Below are 25897 nucleotides of genomic sequence, written 5' to 3'. Positions count from 1 at the left end.
TAACTGGAAAAAAAATACAAGGAATCCAAAATTCCAGTGAAAAAAAGTGAGTGATTATCCACTCATTCCTGGTGTCATGGATATTTGTAGTGAAATTATCAGGAAATAGATTTAACCGCATCTTTTTCAAATAATTTTCCACTTTTTCCTTGGAAAACAAATAAAAAACATTGCCTGGAGTCCAGCTCAGATGATTTTTTTCTTACCACTTTTTCTTCTTCTTCTTCTTTCTTACCACTTCTTCTTCTCCTGCCCACAAAAATGAGCCATTCTCAAAAATTTTAAAAAAGATAGAACAAAAAATTGATTTTTATTTCAGATCAAACCTTGATTTTCCCTCTCAGACCCCCGAGAGGTTCAGAATTTCTGCTGCTGGTGTCTAGAAAAGAAAATGCTTTTCCATCAAGGAGCAGAATTCCTGATAAAGGAATTAAATGCCCCAGGACAGGAGAGGGTTCAGTTACCTCCATGTCCATCGTAGACAGAGAACATCGCTGTCTCGCTGTCCAGCTCAGGAATGCAGTTGTGGGCATCCTGAAATAAAGAGAGAAAAAAAATATAAATCTGGAATGACAAGGATTGCATTAGACACGCAGAAAATCATAGAAATACAATTTTTTTTTTTTGTTGGAGAAGTTTTCTGAGACTGCTGAGCTCCGACCGTTGTTGCATTTTTCCTCTTCTCCCATTTTTTCCCTTTTTTCCTCTTCTCCCATTTTTTCCCTCTCTCCCATTATTTTCCCTCTTCTCCCATTTCCCCCATTTTTCCTCTTCTCCCTTTTTTTTCCTCTTCTCCCTTTTTTTCCTCTTATTTTCCCATTTTTTCCTCTTCTTCTCCCATTATTTTTCCCTCTTCTCCCTTTTTCCCTCTTCTCCCATTTTTTCCCCTTTTTCCTCTTCTCTTCTCCCATTATTTTTCCTCTTCTTCTCCCATTTTTTTTCATCTTCTCCCATTTTTCTCCCATTTTTCCTCTTCTCCCATTTTTTTTCCTCTTCTCCCATTTCTTTTCCTGTTATCCTTTTTTTTCCTCTTCTCCTCCTCTCATTTTTCCTCTTCTCCCATTTCTCCTCCCATTTTTTCCTCTTCTCCCATTTTTTCCTCCTCTCCCTTTTTCCCCTTCTCCCATTTTTTCCTCTTCTCCCGTTTTTCCTCTTCTCCCATTTTTTCCTCTTCTCCCATTTTTTCTTTTCTCCCATTTCCCTCTTCTCCCATTTTTTCTTTTCTCCCATTTTTCCTCCTCTTCTCCCATTTTTCCCCTTCTCCCAGTTTTCCTCTTTCCCTCTTCTCCCTTTTGTCCCCTCTTCTCCCATTTTTTCCTTTTTCCTCTTCTCCCATTTTTTTCCTCTTCTCTCATTTTCCCTTTTCTCCCATTTTTTTTCTCTTCTCTCATATTTTTTCCTCCTCTCCTCTCATTTTTCCTCTTCTCCCATTTCTCCTCCCATTTTTTCCCTCTTCTCCCATTTTTCCTCTTCTCCCATTATTTTTCCTCTTCTCCTCCCATTTTTCCCCCAATTTTTCCTCTTCTCCCATTTTCCTCTTCTCCCTTTTTTTTCCTCTTCTCCAATTTTTTCCCTCTTCTCCCATTTCTCCTCTTCTTCTCCCATTTCTTTTCCCCTTCTCCCTTTTTTCCTTTTCTCCCATTTTTTCTCTTCTCCTATTTTTTTCCTCTTCTCCCATTTTTCTCTCTTCTCCTCCCATTTTTTTACTCTTCTCCCATTTTTTCCCCTTCTCCCATTTTTCCTCTTCTTCTATTTTTTCCTTTTCTCCCATTTTTCTCCCATTTTTTCCTCTTCTCCTCCCATATTTTTTCCTCTTCTCCCATTTTTCCCTTTTTTCTCCCATTTTTTTCCCTTCTCCATTTTTTTCCTCTTCTCCCATTTTTCCTCTTCTCCCTTTTTCTCCCTTTTTCTCCTCTTCTCCCATTTTTTCCTCTTCTCCCATTTTTTTTCCTCTTCTCCCTTTTTCCTCTTCTCCCATTTTTTCCCTTCTCTCATTTTTTCCTCTTCCATTTTTCTCCCATTTTTCCCTCTCCTCCCATTTTTCCCCTTCTCCCAATGGAGAAGGGACAGGAAGGACTTATGGATATGATTGTATGGTAAAAAATACTGCAGATGTAAAACCTGTGAGTGAAAATAGAAATAAAAGCCAGTTTTGAGATGTGAGCATGGCAGGCAGGAAGACGGGTTAAAAAACCAGAAAAATAAAAAAACCTGAGGAATGTTGCCTTTCCACCTTGCCAAAAAAAAAAAAAAAAAAAAAAAAAAAAAAAAAAAAAAAAAAAGATAAGAAATGTGGCTTTTAGAGTTTAGAATATAAAATGACATGGTGATGTAGCAGTTCTCACAGGCTGCAGGCAAAGTCTGTAGGTTTTGTATCTTGGGGTTGGTCGCTGTAAATTAGAATATTCAACACAAAAAGAGATAGAATGGATTGGAACAAGGGGATTTCTCTCTTCTCTTTTATTCTCTTTTATTCTCTCTTTAGGGCTTTGCTCCAGCCCAGGCTGTGCCTGAAGGCAAAACCCTCTTTACCCACTATTTATATTAATAAATCCACATTTCTAGAACATCTCAGCTCTGCAAAATCCCTTTTCTCTGCCATCCACAGAAAAAAATTCTACAAGTTGAACTTTTCTCCTGAGCCTTTTCCCTGCCCAGGAAAAATATTTATCCTGTGACACGTCCAACAACCTGATTTTTTTTTTTGTGGTTTATCTTAAATTACCCCAAAACATTGTGTTTACTCTGCAGCCTCAGAAATCTGGATGTCAACAATATTCCAGAGTTTACACTGAGTTTTGCTGATTTTTTTATGTATAAAAAAAATATAGATAAATTCTCTTCACTCTTCAGAGTTCTGGTGTTTTGTCAAAATAAAATAAAATTTAATTCCTTGTTCAGGGAACAGGGACAGTGACACACACTGAGCTCTGCTGTTTTTTTTTTATGTATATATATAAAAAAAATAGATAAATTCTTTTCATTCTTCAGAGTTCCAGTGTTTTGTCAAAATAAAATTTAATTCCTTGCTCAGGGAACAGGGACAGGGAGGTTTTGGGTTTGTGTGGGGATGGAACAGAAAGATTTGGGTTCAAAAAGAGAAATGAGTGAATTGTTTGATTGAAATACAGGAAATTTCCTCAGTTTTCGCTAAAAACAGGGATGGAAACAGAATTTTAGTGCTCAATTTTCTGAGAATTCACAGGAGACACTGAACCCCCACAACACAATAAATGGGATTAAACCCCCCAAGTGAGGAAATAAACTGTAATTAAATTAAATTAAAGAGATGTAAATGCTGCTGGGGGAGGAAATCCAACACTGAAACTAAAAATAAACTAAAATAATCCTGTCACTGATGCCCAAAGCTCAGATGGGCAAGTGCTGCTGGAGCTGCAAAACTAAATTTCCTCGTGGAGCTGCAGGGACTCTTCTCTCTCCCTGAAAAGAGTTCACAAAAAATTCACAAAAAATCTGCAAAAATCCACAAAAATTCCACAAAAATTCCACAAAAATTCCACAAAAAATTCCACAAAAAATTCACAAAAAAATTCACAAAAAATCACAAAAAATTCACAAAAAATTCACAAAAAATTCACAAAAAATTCACAAAAAATTCACAAAAAATTCACAAAAAATTCACAAAAAAATTCACAAAAAATTCACAAAAAAATTCACAAAAAAATTCACAAAAAATTCACAAAAAATTCAGTTGTGCTGGAAAAAGTTCATAAAAAATTCCCAAATTCTGCTTTTTTTTTTTTCCATCCAGCACCTTGTGGAGGTGTTTTTTTTTTCCCAGCCCTGACACTCCAAAATGAAGGATTTGGTACCAGGATAAATTTCACTGATCTTTTTGAGTTTTTTTTCTTGTTTGAAGGAGTGAAATAACAACAGCAGGGAAAAAAAATGAGGCTGTTCTGGGTTAACTGCTGGCTTTATTCATCATTTATTTATTTATCTGCCCCAGCAGACACCCCTCAGCAGAAGCAGCGGGGGAAGAAAAATAAGGGAAAAAATAAAATATAACACCTTTTATTGGGGGGAGGAACTCAGGGATGGGTTTAACTGGGGACAAATCAGGGCCAAGGGGGTCTGGCTCTGCAGGTAAATGACACACAGTGTGACAAATCAATAACTCGGGTGGGGAGACAGCTGAAGTCTTGTCCCATCACTTGGGGTCCTCACTGGAACTTTCCAGACTTTTGGGAGAGACCCCAAAGTGCCAGACAAGGCCCAGGGGCTGGAAAATTTATATTTGACACATAACCGGGGTTGGGGTAAAATTAAAAAGGGTAAAACATGGGAAAAACCATTATAAATTATAAAAAAGAACTTGAACCAAGGAATAAATACATAAATAAAAGTGATAAAACCAAACCCACAGCATTAGGTCACCTCACCCTCCCCAGTCACTGAGTTGTTGCTGTAACAATGAGGAAAAAGTTCTGCCTGAAGCGTCAAACTTTTAATTTAGTTGAAATGTGGAAGCAAATTAATAAATTAATCCGAGAGTTCATTTAATAAATGAATTTTGAAGCAAAGGTTTGCAGTTTTTGAAGTACAGGAGTTTTGTTCTAGGCCTGGGAGAGGAGTCTCACTGTGGCGGGAACAGTCAAAACAGGAGAAAAGTTTGGAAAAGCCCCATAAAATCACATCCCACTAAATCCCAAAATACTTCTGTGCACCATAAAACTCACTCCAGCCTTTTTATTTTATTGCTTCTAGTACCTAATACAATTATTGTTTTATTTATTATATTTTCAATATTTATATATACACATTTATTTTTTATATTCTATATATATATTTATACTTTAAATTACATTTTTATATTTTTCTATAATATAAAAATATATAAATATATAATATAAAACATATAAATAATAGATAAATATAATACATTATTTATTTAATTATTAAGAAATATTAATTATTTAAATAAATATATTACATTTCTATTATTTATATATTATCTATCATATTCTATTATATATAATTATATTATATACTTTATATAATATAATATATAATTAATTATTAATAACTAATTATACACGATATAACTATATATATTAATATATTACATATAATACATTTTATAATATATATTATATATATTATAATACATAATTATTATATAATCACATAACACATATAATAATAACATATATCTCATTATATATAAAAATATAAATATATATTATCATATATAAATATTATTATATATAATAATATATAAATATTCTAATTAATATATATTATAATATATTATATTTCATAATACATATAACATATTACAATATGTTATATTCATATTATTATATGAATATAATACTATAATATATAAAATATATTAATATAATTATATCTATATTATCTAGATATATTATCTATATCTATATTATATATTAAATATAATATAAAAATATATTTTATATGATAATATTTATATAAATATTATAGATATATTATATAATATATAATATTATATTATATATAAATATATAAATATTTATATTATTATATTACATTTATTATTATATACTATATTCATTATATTTTTATTTATTCTTTTTTTACCTATCCTCGACCTTCCTTATCTCTCCCAAACATTTCCTTCCTCCCAAAACAACAACTCTGCACCAAATTCCAGCATTTCCTCAGAGCTCTGTGCACCCACCTCATTGAAACCTCCTAAAACCCAAATAAAAGTGGAAAAAACCCCTTTTTACACCCCAAACACCTTTATTTTCCTCTGCCTTCCCCAACACACACAAAAACACAACAATTTTTTCTCAGGATTTTCCCCAAAACTTTGCAAAAGAGCAAAAAAATGCAACTTAACGTGAAGAAAACAAAGAAATAAAACAAGGCAAGACAGAGAGAAAAACTCAGAGTGGTGGACTGTAAAAAAAAAAGGATTTTTTAGCTGTGTGAAAAATAAATATTTTTATATTTTTATCCCATCAAGCTTAGAAATAATCTGCAACAGGTTCAACTCCTGCAAAATATTTGGGTTTTTTTGGATAATTCAACTAAAATCACATCCACACTGATGTTCTTATCAGCAGTGATAAAAAAAAAAAAGAGATTTTTGGGTGGTGAAAAACCCTTTTCTGCACTTTGGGGCCTCTCCCAGCCCCAAATAAATGAAATTAAAGCCACATCTGAGCTGTGGGAGGGCTGAGATTGAGGGAATTTAAGAGGAAAAACATCAATTCTTCATTTCAGGGGGAGAATTTTCAGGTTTTCCCGGAGAATTTCCCACTTTTTTTCACTCAGCTCATCACTTCAAACACCAAATCGTTTATTTTTACCCCCAATCCCTCATTTCCCGCAGGAGGAGCCACTAAAATTCTTCCCACAAATAAATAAAAGTACAACAAGACCCTCACACTTCATTTTAGAGGAGAAAAAACCACTTTTTCCTGAGAATTTCCCACTTTTTTTTCCACTCAGCTCTTCACTCCAAGCACCAAACCCTCCTTCCCTTCTTTCTTTTCCACCCTGAATCCCTCATTTCCCAAACCCTCCTTCCCTTCTTTTATTTTTAACCCCCAAATCTCTCATTCCCCACAAAAATTTTATTTTTATTTATTACACACCCAGGGAAACCACAACACGCGGGATCCAGGAAAAGCTGGGGCAGCACCAGGAGAGGAAAAACCCTCAGAAAGGAGGAAAACAATAACCAAAACCCCCCAAATCTCCTCATTATTCCATAAAAACCCCAATAAAACACCGAGCGCGGCCTCCCCACCCTGAGTCCCCCCTCACCTCCATAGAGACACGCCATCCCTGCATAGCGCTGAACCCAAAGCACAGCGGGCGCGGCCCCAGCCCGGCCCCATCCCCGGAGCTCTTCACCGTGTTGGGCTGCGATAAATAAGCGCCCATTTCGGCGCCCGGAGCGGAGCGGAGCCGCAGCCGGAGCGGAGCCGGGCGGGCGGCGGGAGCGGCGGCACCTCCAACCGGCGGGCGGCGACCGGAAGTCGCGCGGCCGGAAGGGCTCGGCGGGCGGAAGTGGAGACCATAGAGACGCGGCTAGAGCGGCTTAGAGCGGCTAGAGCGACACCCAGTCCGCCACGGAAACTACCTACAGTGGTTTTGACCCAGCCCGGAGGCTCCTCCAGAGGGAAACAGCGGGGTTAGAACCGGGTGATGCCGCCGCCAGCCGCTCGCACAGATAACTGAGCGCGCACTCACAACTGCCACAATTCCCGCGCATCCAGCTGCTTATATAGGCTAAGCCACGCCCACTGACCAATCAGCGATCGATCAGAGCTCCCTCTCGCTCTCTCATTGGCTGTTACACAGGAATGCCCCACCCCTTTCACGATCGCCCTCCCGCCTGCCATTGGCGGGTGTTGACGCGGCTCTGGCAGCACTGATTGGCTGCGGTGGAAGCCCCGCCCCTCACGGCGCGTGACGCAATGACGCAGCGTGGCGGTTGCGGCTAGAGCGGCTAGAGCGACACCCAGTCCGCCACGGAAACTACCTACAGTGGTTTTGACCCAGCCCGGAGGCTCCTCCAGAGGGAAACAGCGGGGTTAGAACCGGGTGATGCCGCCGCCAGCCGCTCACACAGATAACCCAGCGCGCACTCGCAACTGCCACAGTTCCCGCGCATCCAGCTGCTTATATAGGCTAAGCCACGCCCACTGACCAATCAGCGATCGATCAGAGCTCCCTCTCGCTCTCTCATTGGCTGTCACACAAGGATGCCCCGCCCCCTTCACGTTCTTTTGCGCGGCGCCCCTCCCTCCTGCTATTGATGCTAAGCCACGCCCACTGACCAATCAGCGATCAATCAGGCCTCCCTCTTGCTCTCTCATTGGCTGTCACATAGGGATGCCCCGCCTCTTTCACGATCCTTCGCGCAGGGTCGTGAGACGCCCCTCCCGCCTGTGTTGACGCGCCATTCGCGGCGCTGATTGGCCGCGGCGGAAGCCCCGCCCCTCACGGCGTGTGACGCAATGACGCAGCGCGGCGGTTGCGGCGGGTACGTGCTAGAGCGGCACCGGCGGCCCGTTCCGCCCCGGGAACTACCTACAGTGGTTTAGACCCAGCCCTGAGGCTCCTCCAGGGGGGAACAGCGGGTCTAGGAATCGAGTGATGCCGCTCGTACAGATACAGCGGATTTCAGTACCGGGTGGTTAAGCGGCGCACACTCGTCACTGCCACAAGTACCGCGCACCCAGGTGCTTATATAGGCTAAGCCACGCCCACTGACCAATCAGCGATCAATCAGGCCTTTCCCTCGCTCTCTCATTGGCTGCTACACAGGGATGCCCCGCCCCTTTCACCGTCCTTCGCGTGGGGTCGGGTGACGTCCCTCCCTCCTGCCATTGAGGCTAAGCCACGCCCACTGACCAATCAGCGATCAATCAGCGCTTCCTCTCGCTCTCTCATTGGCTGTCGCAGAGGGATGCCCCGCCCCTTTCACGATCCTTCGCGCATGATCGGGTGACGCCCCTCCCGTCCTGCCATTGGCTGGTATTGACGCGGCTCTGGCAGCGCTGATTGGCTGCGGCGGTGGAAGCCCCGCCCCTCACGGCGTGTGACGCAGTGACGCAGCGCGGCCGGTACGTGCTCGGGGCAGACCGGGAGGCGCCGCGGGCCCGGTAAGTGCGCGGTTCCCGTTCCTCGGTCTCTGTCTCGCTTTACCCCGGTACCACCGAGCTCCGGAGCCGCTTGCACGCTCTGAAACGCGGGTTTAGCTGATACAAGGCCTGGAGGGCGCGGTCCGGCCCGGTTCGGCCCGGTAGGCCCGGCCCGGTTCCGCCCCGTAGGCCCGGTAGGCCTCACCGGCCTCGCTTTTCCCACAGGATATACCGACCACAACATGTCAGAAGGCGAATCTAAACAGATCCCCAGCAGCGGCTCCGACCCCAAACCGGAGCCCGCCTCGTCAGGCCCGGGAATGCCCTCGGTGTCCGCCCCGGTAACGTCGGCGGCGCCACCGGAGGAGGAAGAGGAGGAGAGCGAGGACGAGTCTGAAATCCTGGAGGAGTCACCGTGCGGCCGGTGGCAGAAACGGCGGGAGGAGGTCAGTGCTGGGGCCGCTTCTTGGGGGGATTTATTAAAAAAATATATGGATATTGATCTAATAAAATATTCAAGTAGGACAGGCAAAGAGTCTCTAACAGTTTAAAGTTAGAAAGTGTCTGTTTATTACCCAAATACACACCTCAATTTACAGATAAACAGAGGGTCTTTTATGTACAAGAATATTGAATACACAAAATAGAAATTCATATTCATAACTCTGGTACATCCCATTCCTCACTTTATATAATAATTAGCCCAAAAAAGCCAATAATTATGAGTAGTTTATTCTTTGAAATGGGTCTGAATTATTAAAAAAACTATGGATATTGATCTAATACCAATATCAAACTATGACGGACAGAGACTCTCTAACAGTTTAAAGTTAGAAAGTGTAGGTTTATTTATGTTTATTATGACACCAGACAGGACATTTGGGGCTCCCAAATATCACAATTCACAGATGGTCACAGGGGCTTTTATGTCCAGGAGTATTGAACACCCAAAACACAAATGCACATTCATAACTCTGGTACATTCCACTCCCTGCTTTGTATGGTAATTAGCCCAAAAAGCCATTAAACATGGGGAGTTTGTTCTCTGAAATGGGTCAGGGGTCTTTTTTATGGGGTGGGGTCCCAAAATGATGAAGAAAGATGGGTCTTCCTCCCTTGACTTTTTAACCTTTGACAGCTGAATCCTGTTTTTTCCAGGACTGTTTGATTTATGATTGTATTGTGTTCATGGGGTCTATTGATTATTCAGGATGCAAAAGCCTGGTTTGACAGCTTCCATAATTTATTATTTTTTTTCCAATGATTTATCAGGTTTTTTTCAATGATTGATCAGCCCCTTCCCTGATTGATCAGTCCCTTCCCTGATTTATCAGTTCCTCCCATGATTTATCAGTTCCTTCAATGATTTATCAATTTTTTCAGTCTGGTTTCTGTTAACAAAAAGGAATTTTTAGCTCCATTATCTCAGCACTGTTTATTTGAACTAAACTCTTTAATTCTTCTAAAGGATGGTCCAGCAGGGCTCATCAGCTTTTAAATCCTCATTTTTTTATTTTTGCTTTGTCATCTGTAGTGGGGATAAAACACTCAGTTCACACAGGATTTTTTTTGGCCAGTTCTGTGTTGTTTAAAGGCACAGAGAGATTATTAAATCGTGGTTTTGGGATATAGAATTATTAAATTATAATTAAATTAAAATTATAAATATTATTAAATCCTTCACCCACAAGGAGATTATTAAATCGTGTTTTTGGGATATAGAATTAATAAATTATAATGAAATTAAAATTAGAAATATTATTAAATTGTGTTTTTGGGATAGATAATTATTAAATTATAATTAAATTAAAATTAGAAATATTATTAAATCCTTCACCCACAAGGAGATTATTAAATGGTGTTTTTGGGATATAGAATTATTAAATTATAATTAAAATTAGAAATATGATTAAATCCTGTTTTTGGGATATATAATTATTAAATTTTAATTAAATTAAAATTATAAATATTATTAAATTGGTTTTTTTGGGATATAGAATTATTAAATTATAATTAAATTAAAATTATAAATATTATTAAAACGTGTTTTTTGATATATAATTATTAAATTATAATTAAATTAAAATTATAATTATTATTAAATCCTTCACCCACAAGGAGATTATAAAATTTTTATTTTTTAAATATTATTTTACCATCCCTGAGTGTGAAACAGGATAATCTGGAGAGGATTTTTTTATTTTAATTATTATTAATTTTTTTAAAAAATATTATTTTACCATCCCTAAGTGAAACAGGATAATCTGGAGAGGAATTTTTTATTTTTAAATATTATTAATTTTTATTTTTAAATATCATTTTCCCATCCCTGAGTGCTAAACTCACCTCAGCAGAGCTGACAGTGTAGAAAAGGCTCAACCAATAGGAAGCCGCGCTGGGAGCATTACATCACCACGAACGGTTTCTATTGGCTGCGGCGCGCCGTGGCCACGCCCCCTTGGGGGGCAGTGCCAGGGCCGGGCTCAATGGGGGATTTAATAATTCCCATTAATGAAAATAAATTTATTTATTTATAAATAGTGCTGGGAGCGCCTTGAGCACAGCCCTGAAAAAGGGACTAAAAAAGGACCAAAAAGGGGCCAAAAAAGGACTAAAAAGGGACTAAAAAAGGACTAAAAAGGGACTAAAAAAGGACTAAAAAGGGACTAAAAAAGGACTAAAAAGGGACTAAAAAAGAACTAAAAAGGGACTAAAAAAGGACTAAAAAGGATTAAAAAGAGACTAAAAAAGGACTAAAAAGGGATTAAAAAGAGACCAAAAAGGGACCCGGGTGGTGGTCAGGAATATGTGAAAGTCCCTTCCACTTGGTCATTCTATATTTTGTATTTTATTAATTTTTAAGTAATTAATTTTAAATTATTTTAATATATATAATATCAATCATATATAAATTTTTTTAATTTAAATTTTAGATGTAAAAGAGGATTGAGTGTAGACTTTGTTGATTTTAATTCTTTCTATAAATGAGGAGATTCTGTAGTTTAATTCCTGTGAAAATTCAGAGTGGTTTTATTAAAATTAAATGTTTTTGTGACATTTTTTTAATTAAGACAGAAAATGCCCAAATTCCCCAAATTCCACTTTTGAGTCTGGAATTGTGTTGCTCTCCCTGGAAAAACCAACTTCTCTTTTTCTGCTGTAAAACTCCCATTTCCTTCTTGCAGGAATAACAAAAACCACAATAATTGAATTTTCTAGTGTTACCCAAATATCTCAAGAATTCTCCACTATTTCTCCTAAAAATAAAAACTTCCTAAAGGATCAGAATTGCAGTTTTAACCTCCTGAAGGTGATTAATTGGTGAATTTGAAGCTGAGAGATTTGTGTCCCTGGAAACTGCAGAACTGTAGGAAAAAATTGGCAGAAAAATCTTTAAATTTAAAAATTAAAAAATTTAAAATTTAAAAATTAAATTTAAAAATTAAATTTAAAAATTGATGGTGTTTGCACCCAGGGTGCAAATGAGGGTTTTTCACCACCCAAAAATCTCTTTTTTTTTAATCAGTGCTGATGAGAACATCAGTGTGGATTTAGTGATTTTAGTTGAGTTCTCCCCAAAAAAACAAATATTTTTCAGGAGTTTAACCTGCTGCAGATTATTTCTGAGCTTGATGGGAGAAAAATATAAAAATATTTATTTTACACATTTTTTGTGTTCTGGTAATTTCATTTATTTCACTAATTTCATTTATTTGGGGCTGGGAGAGGCCCCAAAGTGCAGAAAAGGGGTTTTTACCACCCAAAAATCTCTTTTTTTATCAGTGCTGGCTCAACCCTTCCTAAATAACTCTGTTCTTGGATTTTCTGTGTGTTTTATGGATTTTTACTGAATAAATTTCTTTTCTGAGGAGGAAAACTCTGTGATTGTGTAAACCAAGATTTTATTAAAAAAATATTTATTTTAAATAAATAAATATTTAATATTTATTATATTTATTAAATATATTAAATATTTAATTATCAAATATATTAAATATTAATATATTAAATATTTAATTATATAAAATATTAATTATTTATATAGAATATTATATTAAATTTATCGAATATTTAATTATTAAATATATTAATATTAAATATTATATTAAATATTTAATTATTAAATATATTAAATATTAAAGAAATATTTAATATTTAATTAATATTTAAAATAAATAAAATATTTTTTATTTTGTTTTGTATTTCAGTAAGACCTGAAATTTAAAGCAGAAAAAAAGAGAAAATAAGGAAAATAAACACTTTTTTCTGCCTAAACACCTTTTTTTCTTTTCCCTTTCCTTGTGCCTCCATCCTACAAATTCTTCAATGTCAAAAATGAATTTTTAAGGTGAATTTTCATTTCCTGGTCCAGCCCTCAATGAGCTCATTGCTGATTTATTTCTCTTTTTTATCTCCTCATTTCTGACTCATCTCTCGGACTTTCCAAAGTCCTGCCCCCCTTTGGTTCCTGCTGAGATCACAAGTTTATTTCTGATTTATCTCTGGCCTCCTGTGCCTTTGTCACCTCGGATAAATCTGATTTTTTTTATTTTTCTGGGGTTTTTTCATTGTTTAAAAGCTGCAGCCCTTCACATCTTCCCTTTGTAGACTTTGACAGAGTTTGAGACACTTTAAGTCAAATATTTCTGTTTTTTATTAGATATTGGAAATTCAGGAAATTAAATTACGCAGAGAATTGCTGTTATTTTGGTTCTCTTTTTTATTTTTCTATAAAAGATTTATTTTGTCATTTAGTTCTCTTTTTCTTATTTTCTAGAAAAGATTTATTTTGTCATTTGGTTCTTTTTTTATTTTCTATAAAATATTTATTTTATCATTTGGTTCTCTTTTTTTCTATAAAAGATTTATTTTGTCAGTTTAGTTCTCTTTTTTATTTTCTATAAAAGATTTATTTTCTCATTTGTTCTTTTTTTCTATAAAATATTTATTTTGTCATTTGCTTCTCTTTTTTTTTTCTATAAAATTTTTTGTCATTTGGTTTTTTTTTTTTCTATAAAAGATTTTTGTCATTTGGTTCTCTTTATTTTTATTTTCTATAAAATGTTTATTTTGTCATTTGTTCTTTTTTTATTTTCTATAAAATATTTATTTTCTCATTTCGCTCTTTTTTTTTCTATAAAATATTTATTTTATCATTTGGTTCTCTTTTTTTTATTTTCTATAAAAGATTTATTTTGTCATTTGATTCTCTTTTTTTTAATATAAAATATTTATTTTGTCATTTGGTTCTTTTTTTTTTATTTTCTATAAAATATTTATTTTGTCATTTGGTTCTTTTATTTTTTTTTCTATAAAAGATTTATTTTGTAATTTGAATTGGCAATTCCCAGCTATTCTCTTTTTTTTTTTTAATAAAAGATTTATTTTATCATTTGAATTTGCAATTCCCAGCTGTTAATGGCTGTTTTTTACAGCTGGATTTGAATTTACAGATGCTCTTAATTAATCTATACTGGAATTATCAAATATTGATAAAAAAACCTGAACTCAGAGAAATACAAAAAAATAAAACACTGAATCTGCTGCATCTTTATTTCTTTATTATTTTCTCACTTCTAGGAGGAACCTCAAATAATTTTTCATTTGGAGGCAGTTGATGATTTTTGTAAAAATTACATTTTTTTCAAGGGGAAAAACCACAAGATTCTTGGAGAAAAAAATTCCAACAAACTTTGGATTTTGGGACACAGAAACCTGATTTTTCTCAGCTTTTATTATGACTAAAAATAAATTTTGCTGAGGTAATAAAAGATAAGAACCAATCCAAAGCTCCCTGACAGACTTTGACAGTAAATCTGTTTTTTTTCCACTTGAAAAAACTTCCATATTTTAGTTTTTATTCCTTGACCACAGAGAAAAATTTTTAAGAAAAGGAAATTTGTGAAGCTTTTTAACATTTTTTATTTGCTCATCCCCAAAGAAATGGAACCTTTGGGATGTGGCAGGAGGAGCTGAGAGACACAGAAAATAGTTTAAAAAAATAATTTAACGATTATTTTTAAATATGAAAAAAAAAATTAAAATATTTAAAATTTATTTTTAAATATTTAAATTTTAAAGTGCAGGTGATGGTGACAAGGCTCAGGGCCTGCCTTGAAACTTGTCTTTATAATTTTTTTTCCTCAAATATCCCATAAATAATGTACCCAAAATATTCATATTCCAATTCAGAATTCCCCATCATCTCACATAAACATTTATTTTTATTTCTGACACATTGTGCCAGTCAACTTTGCAATTTATAGATGTTTGTCAAGAGCAGATATTCATCATCCTCTTTAAAATATTCTATTTTCTCACCTCTTTATGTGCTTTCTCCTGTATTATCAGAAAACATGGAATAATTACTTTTCATTTGTATTTTATGTGGCTTCAGGTGGGTTTATTTATAAATACTGGGATTTTTTTTTCACACTCCTTTACTTATTTTTCTTTTTTTTTTCTTATTTTTTCACAATCCTTTACTTATTTTTCTTTTTTTTTTCTTCTTATTTTTTTCACACTCCTTTACTTATTTTTCTTTTTTTTTCTTCTTATTTTTTTCACACTCCTTTACTTATTTTTCTTTTTTTTTCTTCTTATTTTTTCACACTCCTTTACATATTTTACTTATTTCTTTTTCTTTACTTATTTTTTTCTGTGCTGTTTTTATTTCCCTGTGGAAATTTGGGGATGAAAAATTATTTCCTGCCTCTTCCTCCTTCCAAAAATCCTCTTGGATTTCTGATTTATTTTGAAGCACCAGGTGAAAACTGAGCACTCATCTCTTTGATCTTGTAAATTAATTTGTATTAATTTCTGGTGTCTGTTAAATAATTGGAATTATTCCTGTCTCCCTTATGGTCAGCTCTGGGCTCCTCTTGAAAATGGAGATATTGGTGGGAAATAAATGGGGATATTGAGGGGAAATAAATGGAGATATTGAGGGGAAATAAATAGGGATATTGAGGGGAAATAAATGGAGATATTGAGGGGAAATAAATGGGGATATTGAGGGGAAATAAATAGGGATATTGAGGGGAAATAAATGGAGATATTGAGGGGAAAATGGAAATATTGAGGGGAAATAAATGGGGATATTGAGGGGAAATAAATGGAGATATTGAGGGGAAATAAATGGAGATATTGAGGGGAAATAAATGGAGATATTGGTGGGAAATAAATGGAGAGATTGAGGGGAAATAAATGGGGATATTGAGGGGAAAATAGAAATATTGAGGGATTAGAGTGTGTTTAGAGAAGGGAATGGAGCTGGGAAAGGGAATGGAACACCAGGAAGGACCAGTGGAAATTCAGATTGAAGATTAGAGAAAATTCCTTCTTTAAAAATTTATCCATATATAAAAAATTATATATGTGTTTTTCATAAAGTGCTGATTTACTGCCTGGTGGGGATTTGCAGTTTTAGGTGTGTCTTGCAGTGTGAATAATAATAATAATAATAATAATAATAATAATAATAATATATTGTCATTGTCATTATTATTATTATTCAGTGTTTTTGGACAGGGCTGGATGGCTGTGGGGTGACAGAAATGGTGACGTGACACTGGGGCAGTGAGGGAGAACTTCAACACCTGGAGGACTTTTTAATCCTCTTTTTAAATAGCCCAGATGTGGCCCTTGGGTTAACAGAGTAACTTCTTACTGATCTGCAACAATGCAGTAATACAAATGCAGTAATACAAATGCAGTAATACAAATGCAGTAATACAAATGCAGTAATACAAATGCAGTAATACAAATGCAATAATACAAATGCAATAGAAATAGAATGCAATTACAATGCAATACAAATACAATAACAATTACAGTACAATAACAGTACAATACAAATACAATGCAATTACAGTTACAATACAATTACAACACAGTTGCAATACAATACCAATACAATTACAGTACAATTACAATACAGTTACAGTACAATTACAATTACCATACAATTACCATACAAATACCATACAAACATAACAATTACAATAACAATTACAATAACAATTACAATAACAATTACAATAACAATTACAATAACAATTACAATAACAGTTACAATAACAATTACAATACAATTCAATTCCAATTCAATTACAATTGCGATACAATTACAATACAATTAAAATTACAATTACAATACAATTACAATACAAATACAATAGAATACAATACAAATACAATTACAATAACAATTGCAATACAAATACAATTACAATACAATACAATTACAATTTACAATTACAATACAATTACAATGAATTTACAATTACAATGCAATTACAAGTACAATTACAATAAGAATACAATTACAATAAGAATACAATTACAATAAGAATACAATACAGTTACAATTACAATTACAATACAGTTACAATTACAATACAATTACAATTACAATACAGTTACAATACAGTTGCAATACAATACAATTGCAATAGAATTACAAATACAATAGAATTACAAATACAATAGAATTACAAATACAATAGAATTACAAATACAATAGAATTACAATTACTATAGAATTACAATTACTATAGAATTTCAGTAGAATTTCAATAGAATTTCAATACAATAGTACAATTGCAATACAATACAATTGCAATACAAGTAGAAATACAATTACAATTACAAATACAATACAATTACAATGCAAATACAATTACAATACACCAAATATTGTATTTCTGATGCTCACATTGTGTTTTCCATGCAGTTTAGTTGCTACATCAGGTGCTCTGTGCAGCCATAATAATAATAATCAATACCTTCCTTTCCTTGCCACTGTTAAATTTCACTGGTTATTTTCATTTTTTTTTTTGTTGCATTAAAGCCTTTCATTTTACTACATGGCTTTAATTGCCAACGTGTCACTTTAATTAAAACACCAAGTAGAATTTTATTTTTTTTTTGCTTTGTTGGATTTCTTTTCCCTTTACCTGCAGTGGACCTGGCAATTTTTATTGTGTGACATCCTCAGATCCCAGAGAGCCCTTTTTATTCTGTTTCTGTTGGCAAATTTGCTGCTTTTTATTTCCCCCCCAGATTGTAAATCCTGGCTGTCAATTGTGATTTAGGCCGTTTTTATTCTTTAATTGATTTCGTTAATCAACTACAGAATGTCTCTCCAAAAGTCTGTGTTCTTTCAGCAGCAGATACATAAATATTTGAGAGCTATAGAAAAAAAACTAATATACATAAATTCCTCCCTGAGAGTGTAAAAGCTGCCTGGTCTGGGGCAAACAGCAGAGCAATGCATTATTAGCCAGGCATGAATATTAGCCAGGCATGAATATTAGCCATGCATTATTATCCATGCATTATTAGATTATTACATTATTGGCAATACATTAATACATTATTAGCAATGCAATAATACATTATTGGCAATACTTAATTACATTATTGGCAATACATTATTAGCCATGCATTATTAGCAGTATGTTATTAGCCATGCATTATTAGCCATGCAATAATACATTATTAGCCATACATTATTATTTGCAATACATTATTAGCCACACATTAATACATTATTAGCGATACATTATTAGCGATACAATAATACATTATTAGCAATACAATAATACGTTATTAGCAATACATTATTGGCAATACATTAATATATTATTAGCCACACAATAATACATTATTAGCCATACATTATTAGCAATACATTAATACATTATCAGCAATACATTAATATATTATTGGCAGTACATTAATACGTTATTGGCCATACATTAATACATTATTAGCCATACATTATTACATTATTAGTGATACATTATTAGCGATATATTAATACATTATTGGCAATACATTATTGGCAATACATTATTAGCCATACATTAATACATTATTCCCCATACATTATTAGCAATGCAATAATACCTTATTAGCCATACATTATTAGCAATACATTATTACATTATTGGCAATGCATTATTACATTATTGGCAATGCATTAATACATTATTAGCCACACATTAATACATTATTAGCCACACATTAATACATTATTAGCCACACATTAATACATTATTAGCTACACATTAATACATTATTAGCCACACATTAATACATTATTAGCCACACATTAATACATTATTAGCTACACATTAATACATTATTAGCCATACATTATTAGCAATACAATAATACATTATTGGCAATACATTAATACATTATTGGCAATACATCAATACATTATTAGCAGTACATTAATACATTATTAGCAATAGAGTAATACATTATTAACAATACATGAATACATGAATAAATTATTAGCAATACAATAATACATTATTAGCAATACATTATTAGCAATACATGAATACATTATTAGCAATACAATTATACATTATTAGCAATACAATAATACGTTATTAGCAATACATTATTAGCCACACATTAATGCATTATTGGCAATACATTATTACATTATTGGCAGTACATTAATACATTATTAGCCATACAATAATACATTATTAGCAATACATTATTAGCGATACATTATTATATTATTAGCAATACATTATTACATTATTAGGCACACGTTATTGGCCACACATGCTAATGTATCACAGCAAGGCACTGTGTGTGTGCATTTCCCCCTTTCCCCCTCCTCTCCGGGAGGACAGAGCTGCCCTGGGCGCTGCCAGCTGAGTTTGTGTCCTGACTCACAACCTGCTGCTCTGCCGTATTTGGGTTATTGCCCGTGAGTCAGGGAATCATTGCAGGGATCCAGCCTTGGGATTAAAGCCTTTTGCCATCCAGCTTTAGTCATTGCACTGGGTGGTTTTATGGTGCTGACATCATCCCTGAGGGATTGCTGAGTCTGAAGTTTGAAGGGATAAGTGTTTTAGCCTTAATTATTTTTATTCTTTCCTTTTTTCTTTCTTTTTTTTTCTTTAATGATGAAATAAAACAGGCCCAGCTTGTTGGTATCAGTATGTTTATACGTATATATATATATAATATATATATAAAAATATAATTTAAATATGTAATATATATTATATATAATTATATATTAAATATATAAAAATAATATATTATAAAATAATATATAATATATAATAATATATATGATAAAATATATTTTTAATTATATAATGATATATATTATATGTAATTGCATATCAAAATATATAAAAATTATATATTATAAAATAATATTATATAAAAATTATATAATATATAATATATAATATATAATACAATATAATTTTTATTATATTTTATATAGATTATATATAATTATATATTGAAATATATATGAAGTTATATATTATACAATAATATTATATAGTATTATATAGTATATATTATAAATAATATATATTCATATATAATATATATTCATATATATAATATATACATAATATATATGAAAATAAATAACTAAAAATAAAATAATGATTAAAAAGAAAAATTAACAATAAAAATTAAAAATAAATTATAACAACAAATAATAACATAATAAAAAATAATAAAATAATAAATAGATTAATTAATATAAATATATAATATATATATATATATATAATCAAGTTCTTAAGACCAATGTGAACACCTTCCTAAACCAAATCTCAGCCCTTTCACCCCTGGATTTGTGACCTGTCACTCTGTGTTGAAGGAGTAGAATGGGGTTCAATAATTCAGCTGGAATTATAAAATCAGGTAAATTTGTGGCTGCCCAAGGGAAAAGGGATTTTTTTGAGGGAGCTCTTATAGAAAATTATAAATTTCCAGCAATAAGATGCTGGTGGGGAGGAGAAGGTGACAGAAAATGAGAAGGAAGAACTGTGAAATGGGCAAGTTTTGGAGTTCATAGATGAATCTGGATTTGTCAAGCAAAAATCTGTGTTAAAAATTACTTTATGGGAGAAAAAATGGATCAACTGAAAGCTGCCAAACCTGGTAATCAGCAGGTGTGAGTTCAGGGAGTGTTTGGAAAATGCTGTTAAAGTCTCTCCAAAGTGAGAAATTCACAGGAATCTCAGCAGATGAAAACAGTAATAATTGCTGGTTGAAAAGGGGAAATTCTACCTTCTTGTCCTTTTTAATCCATTTCTACATTGCCTGGGGCAGTGGGATGTTCACTGTCACTGCTGTGAAATTGCCTAGAGAAGGCATTACAGGACATGCCGTGGATATTGGATGAAAAAAAATGTTAATTTTTGTTTTTCTTCAACTATGTAGCAGCATTTAATGTTATGGAATGTTCTGCTGCTGGGAGTGGGGCTCACCTCTGATTTCTGGATGTTTTTTAGTCTTTTGTCCTCCCACAGCCCTTTCCATTCTTGTGCTGGAATTTAAACTCTCAGTTCCCTCCCCTTGCTGTTTTCTGATTGTTCCTCTGTGACTTTAATATTCAGGGTCAGTGTTTCCAGTTATCAGCTGAAGAAATTGCTGTGGTGGTTTCCCTTTGTGTTGTTGGTTCTCACATCTGAAGCTTCAGCTTTGCCTTTATTCCTCCCTGCTTTGATTGAGTTTCAGAGGATTCTGCCACAAAGTTGTATCTGAATTTTTGAGACATTTTTATATCCCTTTTGTATTGTTGGAGCTCTTTTCCTTTTCCTTTTCCTTTTCCTTTCCTTTTCCTTTCCTTTTCCTTTCCTTTTCCTTTCCTTTTCCTTTCCTTTTCCTTTCCTTTTCCTTTCCTTTTCCTTTCCTTTTCCTTTCCTTTTCCTTTCCTTTTCCTTTCCTTTTCCTTTCCTTTTCCTTTCCTTTTCCTTTCCTTTTCCTTTCCTTTTCCTTTCCTTTTCCTTTCCTTTTCCTTTCCTTTTCCTTTCCTTTTCCTTTCCTTTTCCTTTCCTTTTCCTTTCCTTTTCCTTTCCTTTTCCTTTCCTTTTCCTTTCCTTTTCCTTTCCTTTTCCTTTCCTTTTCCTTTCCTTTCCTTTCCTTTCCTTTCCTTTCCTTTCCTTTCCTTTCCTTTCCTTTCCTTTCCTTTCCTTTCCTTTCCTTTCCTTTCCTTTCCTTTCCTTTCCTTTCCTTTCCTTTCCTTTCCTTTCCTTTCCTTTCCTTTCCTTTCCTTTCCTTCTACAGTTGTCCTGTGACTCATATTTAGGATATTGCACTGCTCTGAGATACCTGTGCAAATCCTGGCCTGGAATTCTCATTTCATTAAAAGTTAATGAGCAGAATTGAAGCCAGAGATACTGATAATAATCATAACAAAGGGTTGGGCTGAGACAACACTGTGGTTACTTGTACATTGTCCATTTATTTCATCTAAAATGGCAGGTTATATACTCTTGTAGATACTTTACAAATGCAGACACATTTCCATTGGCACAAAAAGAATGTAAATAAATATTATTTCACTTATTTCTTAAGGTGGCTAAAAGATTCACACTAATAACTCCACCTATTAACACCTGGAAAATTCACTATCTCCCATTACATCTAATTTTTAGCTGCACCACAAACTTCACAGTCAGCCTCGATGTGGGGTAATTCAAACCTAATTCCAAAATACCTACACAGAGTTCATAATTCTCCAGTGAATGTTGCTTTGGCAATTGCTGAGGTGTTTTTCTCTGCCTCAGCCAGCCCTGACACCTCCACAGGGAAGGGTTTGGGAGCAGGATGAACCTCACTGACCCCTGGGAGTTCTTGTCTTGCCCAAGGGAGTGAAGCAACGACAGCAGGAGAAAAGAGGAGGCTGTTCTGGGTTAACTGCTGCCTTTATTCATCATTTATTTATTTATCTGCCCCAGCAGACACCCCTCAGCAGAAGCAGCGGGGGGAGAAGAAAAATAAGGGAAAAAATAAAATATAACACCTTTTATTGGGGGGAGGAACTCAGGGATGGGTTTAACTGGGGACAAATCAGGGGCCAAAGGGCTCTCTGGATAAATGACACACATAATAATAAATCAATAACTCAGGTGGGGAGACAGCTGAAGTCTTGTCCAATCACTTGGGGTCCTCACTGGAACTTTCCAGACTTTTGGGAGAGACCCCAAAGTGACAGACAAGGCCCAGGGGCTGGAAAACTTCTGACTGACACATAACTGGGGTTGGGGTGAAACCAATGAGGGTGGGACATGGGGCAAACCATTACAACTTATAAAAATGAACTTAATACAAGGAACAAACACATCCATAAATCTGATAAAACCAAACCCACACCACTACATCACCTCACTCTCCTCAATTACCAGAATTGTTACTGTAAAAGTGGGGAAAAAACTTGGGCAAACCATTATAACTTATAAAAATGAACTTAATACAAGGAACAAACACATCCATAAAAGTGATAAAAGCAAACCCACAGCACCACAGGCAAAGATCTGATCTTGCTGGTTTGGAGCTCACAGGTGTCTCACCTTTCCCTGCAGGTGAATCAACGCAATGTCCCGGGCATTGACAGCGCCTACCTGGCCATGGACACTGAGGAAGGTGTGGAAGTGGTTTGGAATGAAGTTCAGTTTTCTGAGAGGAAGAATTTCAAGCTTCAGGAAGTAAGTTGATGTGTTTTTCCAGCACATACACCTCGTCCTGGGGTGGGATTGTGAATATTGAGAGGGTTTTAATGTGGATTTTTGGTTGGTTTTGGAGTGCTGTGCTGTCTAAATGTAGCAAATTTGGTTTAAACTTGGCCTGGAAGGGAAATATCCTGGAAAACTGTTTCCATGAGCTCTTGTGTTCATTTAGAATTGGCAATCAAACCATGCTCTGTTGAGGTGCAGTGCAGAAAAAAAATAGGATTCTGTCTGTTCTTACCACAGGGGTTTGACATATAAATTGGTGTTTGAGGGCACCAAAACCCCCCCCAAAAAAAAGAATGTAAGTTGGTGTGGTCTCTGTGTGATTTATCTTTCTTTTTTTAATGTTAAGGAAAAGGTTGAAGAGAGAAGGGTATAGGTTGGTGTGGTCTCTGTGTGATTTTTCTTTTTCTTTCTGATATTAAGGAAAAGGTTAAAGCAGTCTTTGACAACTTAATTCAGCTGGATCATCTCAACATTGTGAAATTCCACAAATACTGGGCTGATGTGAAAGAGAACAAGGCCAGGGTAAGTGTAGCCTTGGGGGCTGTTGGGTTCTCATTGTGTTTTGTCAGATAATTAACAAAGTGAAGGATAATTTGTCCTACTGCCCCACAGGTGATTTTCATCACTGAATACATGTCATCAGGCAGCTTGAAACAATTCCTGAAGAAGACAAAAAAGAACCACAAAACTATGAATGAAAAGGTAATTTTTTAATTTTTTTTTTTTCTGTATGACCATAATTCTTTAGAGCCATCAGCTCCCCTGGAAAGTCCTTTCAGCAGAGGATCCAAATGAGAATTGGTGATAACACATTGCTGTGTCTCTGTAACTCTAATTCAGGTCCAGCAGTTCTGAGCTGCATTTCCTTGTCACAGAAAAGGGAAAAATGTCTGTTCAGGGAACACTCTGAAGGATAAATGTGTTCCTGGACCCATAGAAATATATAAAAACAATATTTTTATATATTTTTATATATATAAAAACAAGCTGACCATAAAAATATTGATTCTTTCCACCTGCACTGAGTAAAAGCTGGAGCATGTTTTGCTTCCTACAAGTGGCCTGTGAATCCCTGAACTACAAATCAGTCCCTTGTGAGTGATTTTTTATCCTTTTGCTCTTGTTTCTGCAGGCCTGGAAGCGATGGTGTACCCAGATCCTCTCTGCTCTCAGGTGAGTGGGGAACTGACCTTGAGATCCCAGAATTGGGACTGATGTGGCAGTTCAGGGTTAGGGAGCTCTGCAGATTGTCCAGCTTTATTGTACAGGTTTGTCCATAGTCTGGAGGATGTTGCAGGGAAATAAAATTCTGTGTGAGAGGACATTGATTAGAGACAATTCCCATTTGTTCCTGGTTCCTGGAGCTGATGGGAGAAAGTTTTCTCTTTCCCTGCCCATGTCATGGAGATTCATTAGAGACAGAATTTATTTATTCCTGATTCTCAGCTGGAGGCTGATGTAAATTAAAAATTGTATCTCCCAGCCACTGTAAACCCCTGGAATGTGCCTTTGGCTCTCCTGTTCTCTTCTGATATTTCTTGACATGGAAAGGGAGGGGTCATTAGAGACAATTCCCATTTGTTCTGGAGATTCATTAGAGACCTTGAGATCCCAGAATTGGGGCTGATGTGGCAGTTCAGGGTTAGGGAGCTCTGCAGAGTATCCAGATTTATTGTACAGGTTTGTCCATAGTCTGGAGGATGTTGCAGGGAAATCAAATTCTGTGTGAGAGGACATTGATTAGAGACAATTCCCATTTGTTCCTGGTTCCTGGAGCTGATGGGAGAAAGTTTTCTCTTTCCCTGTCCATGTTCTGGAGATTCATTAGGGACAAATTCTATTTGTTCCTGGTTCCTGGAGTTGATGGGAGAAAGGTTTCTCTTCCCCTGCCCATGTTCTGGAAATTTATTAGAGACAATTCCCATTTGTTCCTGGTTCCTGGAGCTGATAGGAGAAAGTTTTCTCTTTCCCTGCCCATGTTCTGGAAATTTATTAGAGACAAATTCTATTTATTCCTGATTCTCAGCTGGAGGCTGATGTAAATTGAAAATTGCATCTCCCAGCTACTGTAAACCCCTGGAATGTGCCTTTGGCTCTCCTGTTCTCTTCTGATGTTTCTTAAACTGGGAAGGGAGGGGTGAAGAGAAGGATTCAAGGCCTTGACCTGTTTTTGGTTTTTTTTCTGCATCTCCAGCTACCTCCACTCCTGTGATCCCCCCATCATCCATGGCAACCTGACCTGTGACACCATCTTCATCCAGCACAACGGGCTGATCAAAATTGGCTCAGGTAATGCCTGCTGGGGGTGTCCCTGCCCATCAGACAGACTTTTCCAGACAGAAAAAAGCATCTAATCCTTTCCCTGGCATGATACAGTGTGTGCCTGTGCTGCTCCACCTCCACAGCAGATGTGCCAGAGGCTGGGAGCAGAATTTATTGGTTATTTATAAATTCTGAGAGCAGAATTTATTGGTGTTTGGACCCTTTTCAGGTGTAGGAAAGATTGATACTGAGGACTGTTTACCTTTTAGCCTCTTTTTTAGCTTTTTTTGTCTCACAGGAAACGATGCTGAAACTCAGAAGTTTTGTAGGTGCTTCATTTGCTGTGCAGATTTTCATGTTAACTCACAGAGAATTCTCCTCCCAGCACTGTGGAGCTTTGGGAGCTGAAACCACAAAAGTGCTGCTTGTAGCAACCCACATTTATAATAAAATGGACAAACTCTGACTTGTTTGTCCTGACATCTTTATGCTGAGCTGCCCTGGGCC

The 25897-nt window shown here is 35.4% G+C and overlaps 2 protein-coding genes across 6 annotated transcripts in view; one reads left to right on the top strand and one right to left on the bottom strand.

The window, feature by feature from the left end:
- PPM1G (protein phosphatase, Mg2+/Mn2+ dependent 1G) overlaps positions 1 to 8177 on the bottom strand; it is a 19768-nt gene extending 11591 nt beyond the window's left edge. Inside the window, exons 1-2 of one of the 5 annotated variants that reach the window (XM_083857213.1) lie at positions 8057 to 8177; positions 465 to 534 (exon numbers count right to left, since the gene is read on the bottom strand). In XM_083857213.1, the coding sequence (XP_083713339.1) occupies positions 465 to 492 (28 nt within the window). In that variant the 5' untranslated portion in view covers positions 493 to 534; positions 8057 to 8177. Of the gene's footprint in view, positions 1 to 464; positions 535 to 6780; positions 7449 to 7799; positions 7842 to 8052 lie in introns of those variants that run through there. The other 4 variants (XM_083857212.1, XM_083857214.1, XM_083857210.1 and 1 more) reach the window with 4 other exon arrangements.
- A 381-nt stretch (positions 8178 to 8558) lies between these two features.
- NRBP1 (nuclear receptor binding protein 1) overlaps positions 8559 to 25897 on the top strand; it is a 35752-nt gene continuing 18413 nt past the window's right edge. The window contains exons 1-7 of the mRNA XM_083856304.1: positions 8559 to 8627; positions 8832 to 9052; positions 22976 to 23098; positions 23549 to 23650; positions 23741 to 23830; positions 24261 to 24301; positions 25323 to 25417. Coding sequence (XP_083712430.1) covers positions 8849 to 9052; positions 22976 to 23098; positions 23549 to 23650; positions 23741 to 23830; positions 24261 to 24301; positions 25323 to 25417 — 655 coding nt within the window. The 5' untranslated portion in view covers positions 8559 to 8627; positions 8832 to 8848. The remainder of the gene's footprint in view (positions 8628 to 8831; positions 9053 to 22975; positions 23099 to 23548; positions 23651 to 23740; positions 23831 to 24260; positions 24302 to 25322; positions 25418 to 25897) is intronic.

This window comes from Zosterops lateralis, assembly GCF_965231275.1.
Source record: "Zosterops lateralis genome assembly, chromosome: 3".
Lineage (NCBI taxonomy): Eukaryota > Metazoa > Chordata > Aves > Passeriformes > Zosteropidae > Zosterops > Zosterops lateralis.
Note: the sequence above shows the minus strand (reverse complement) of the source record. Positions and strands in the feature narration are given on the sequence as shown.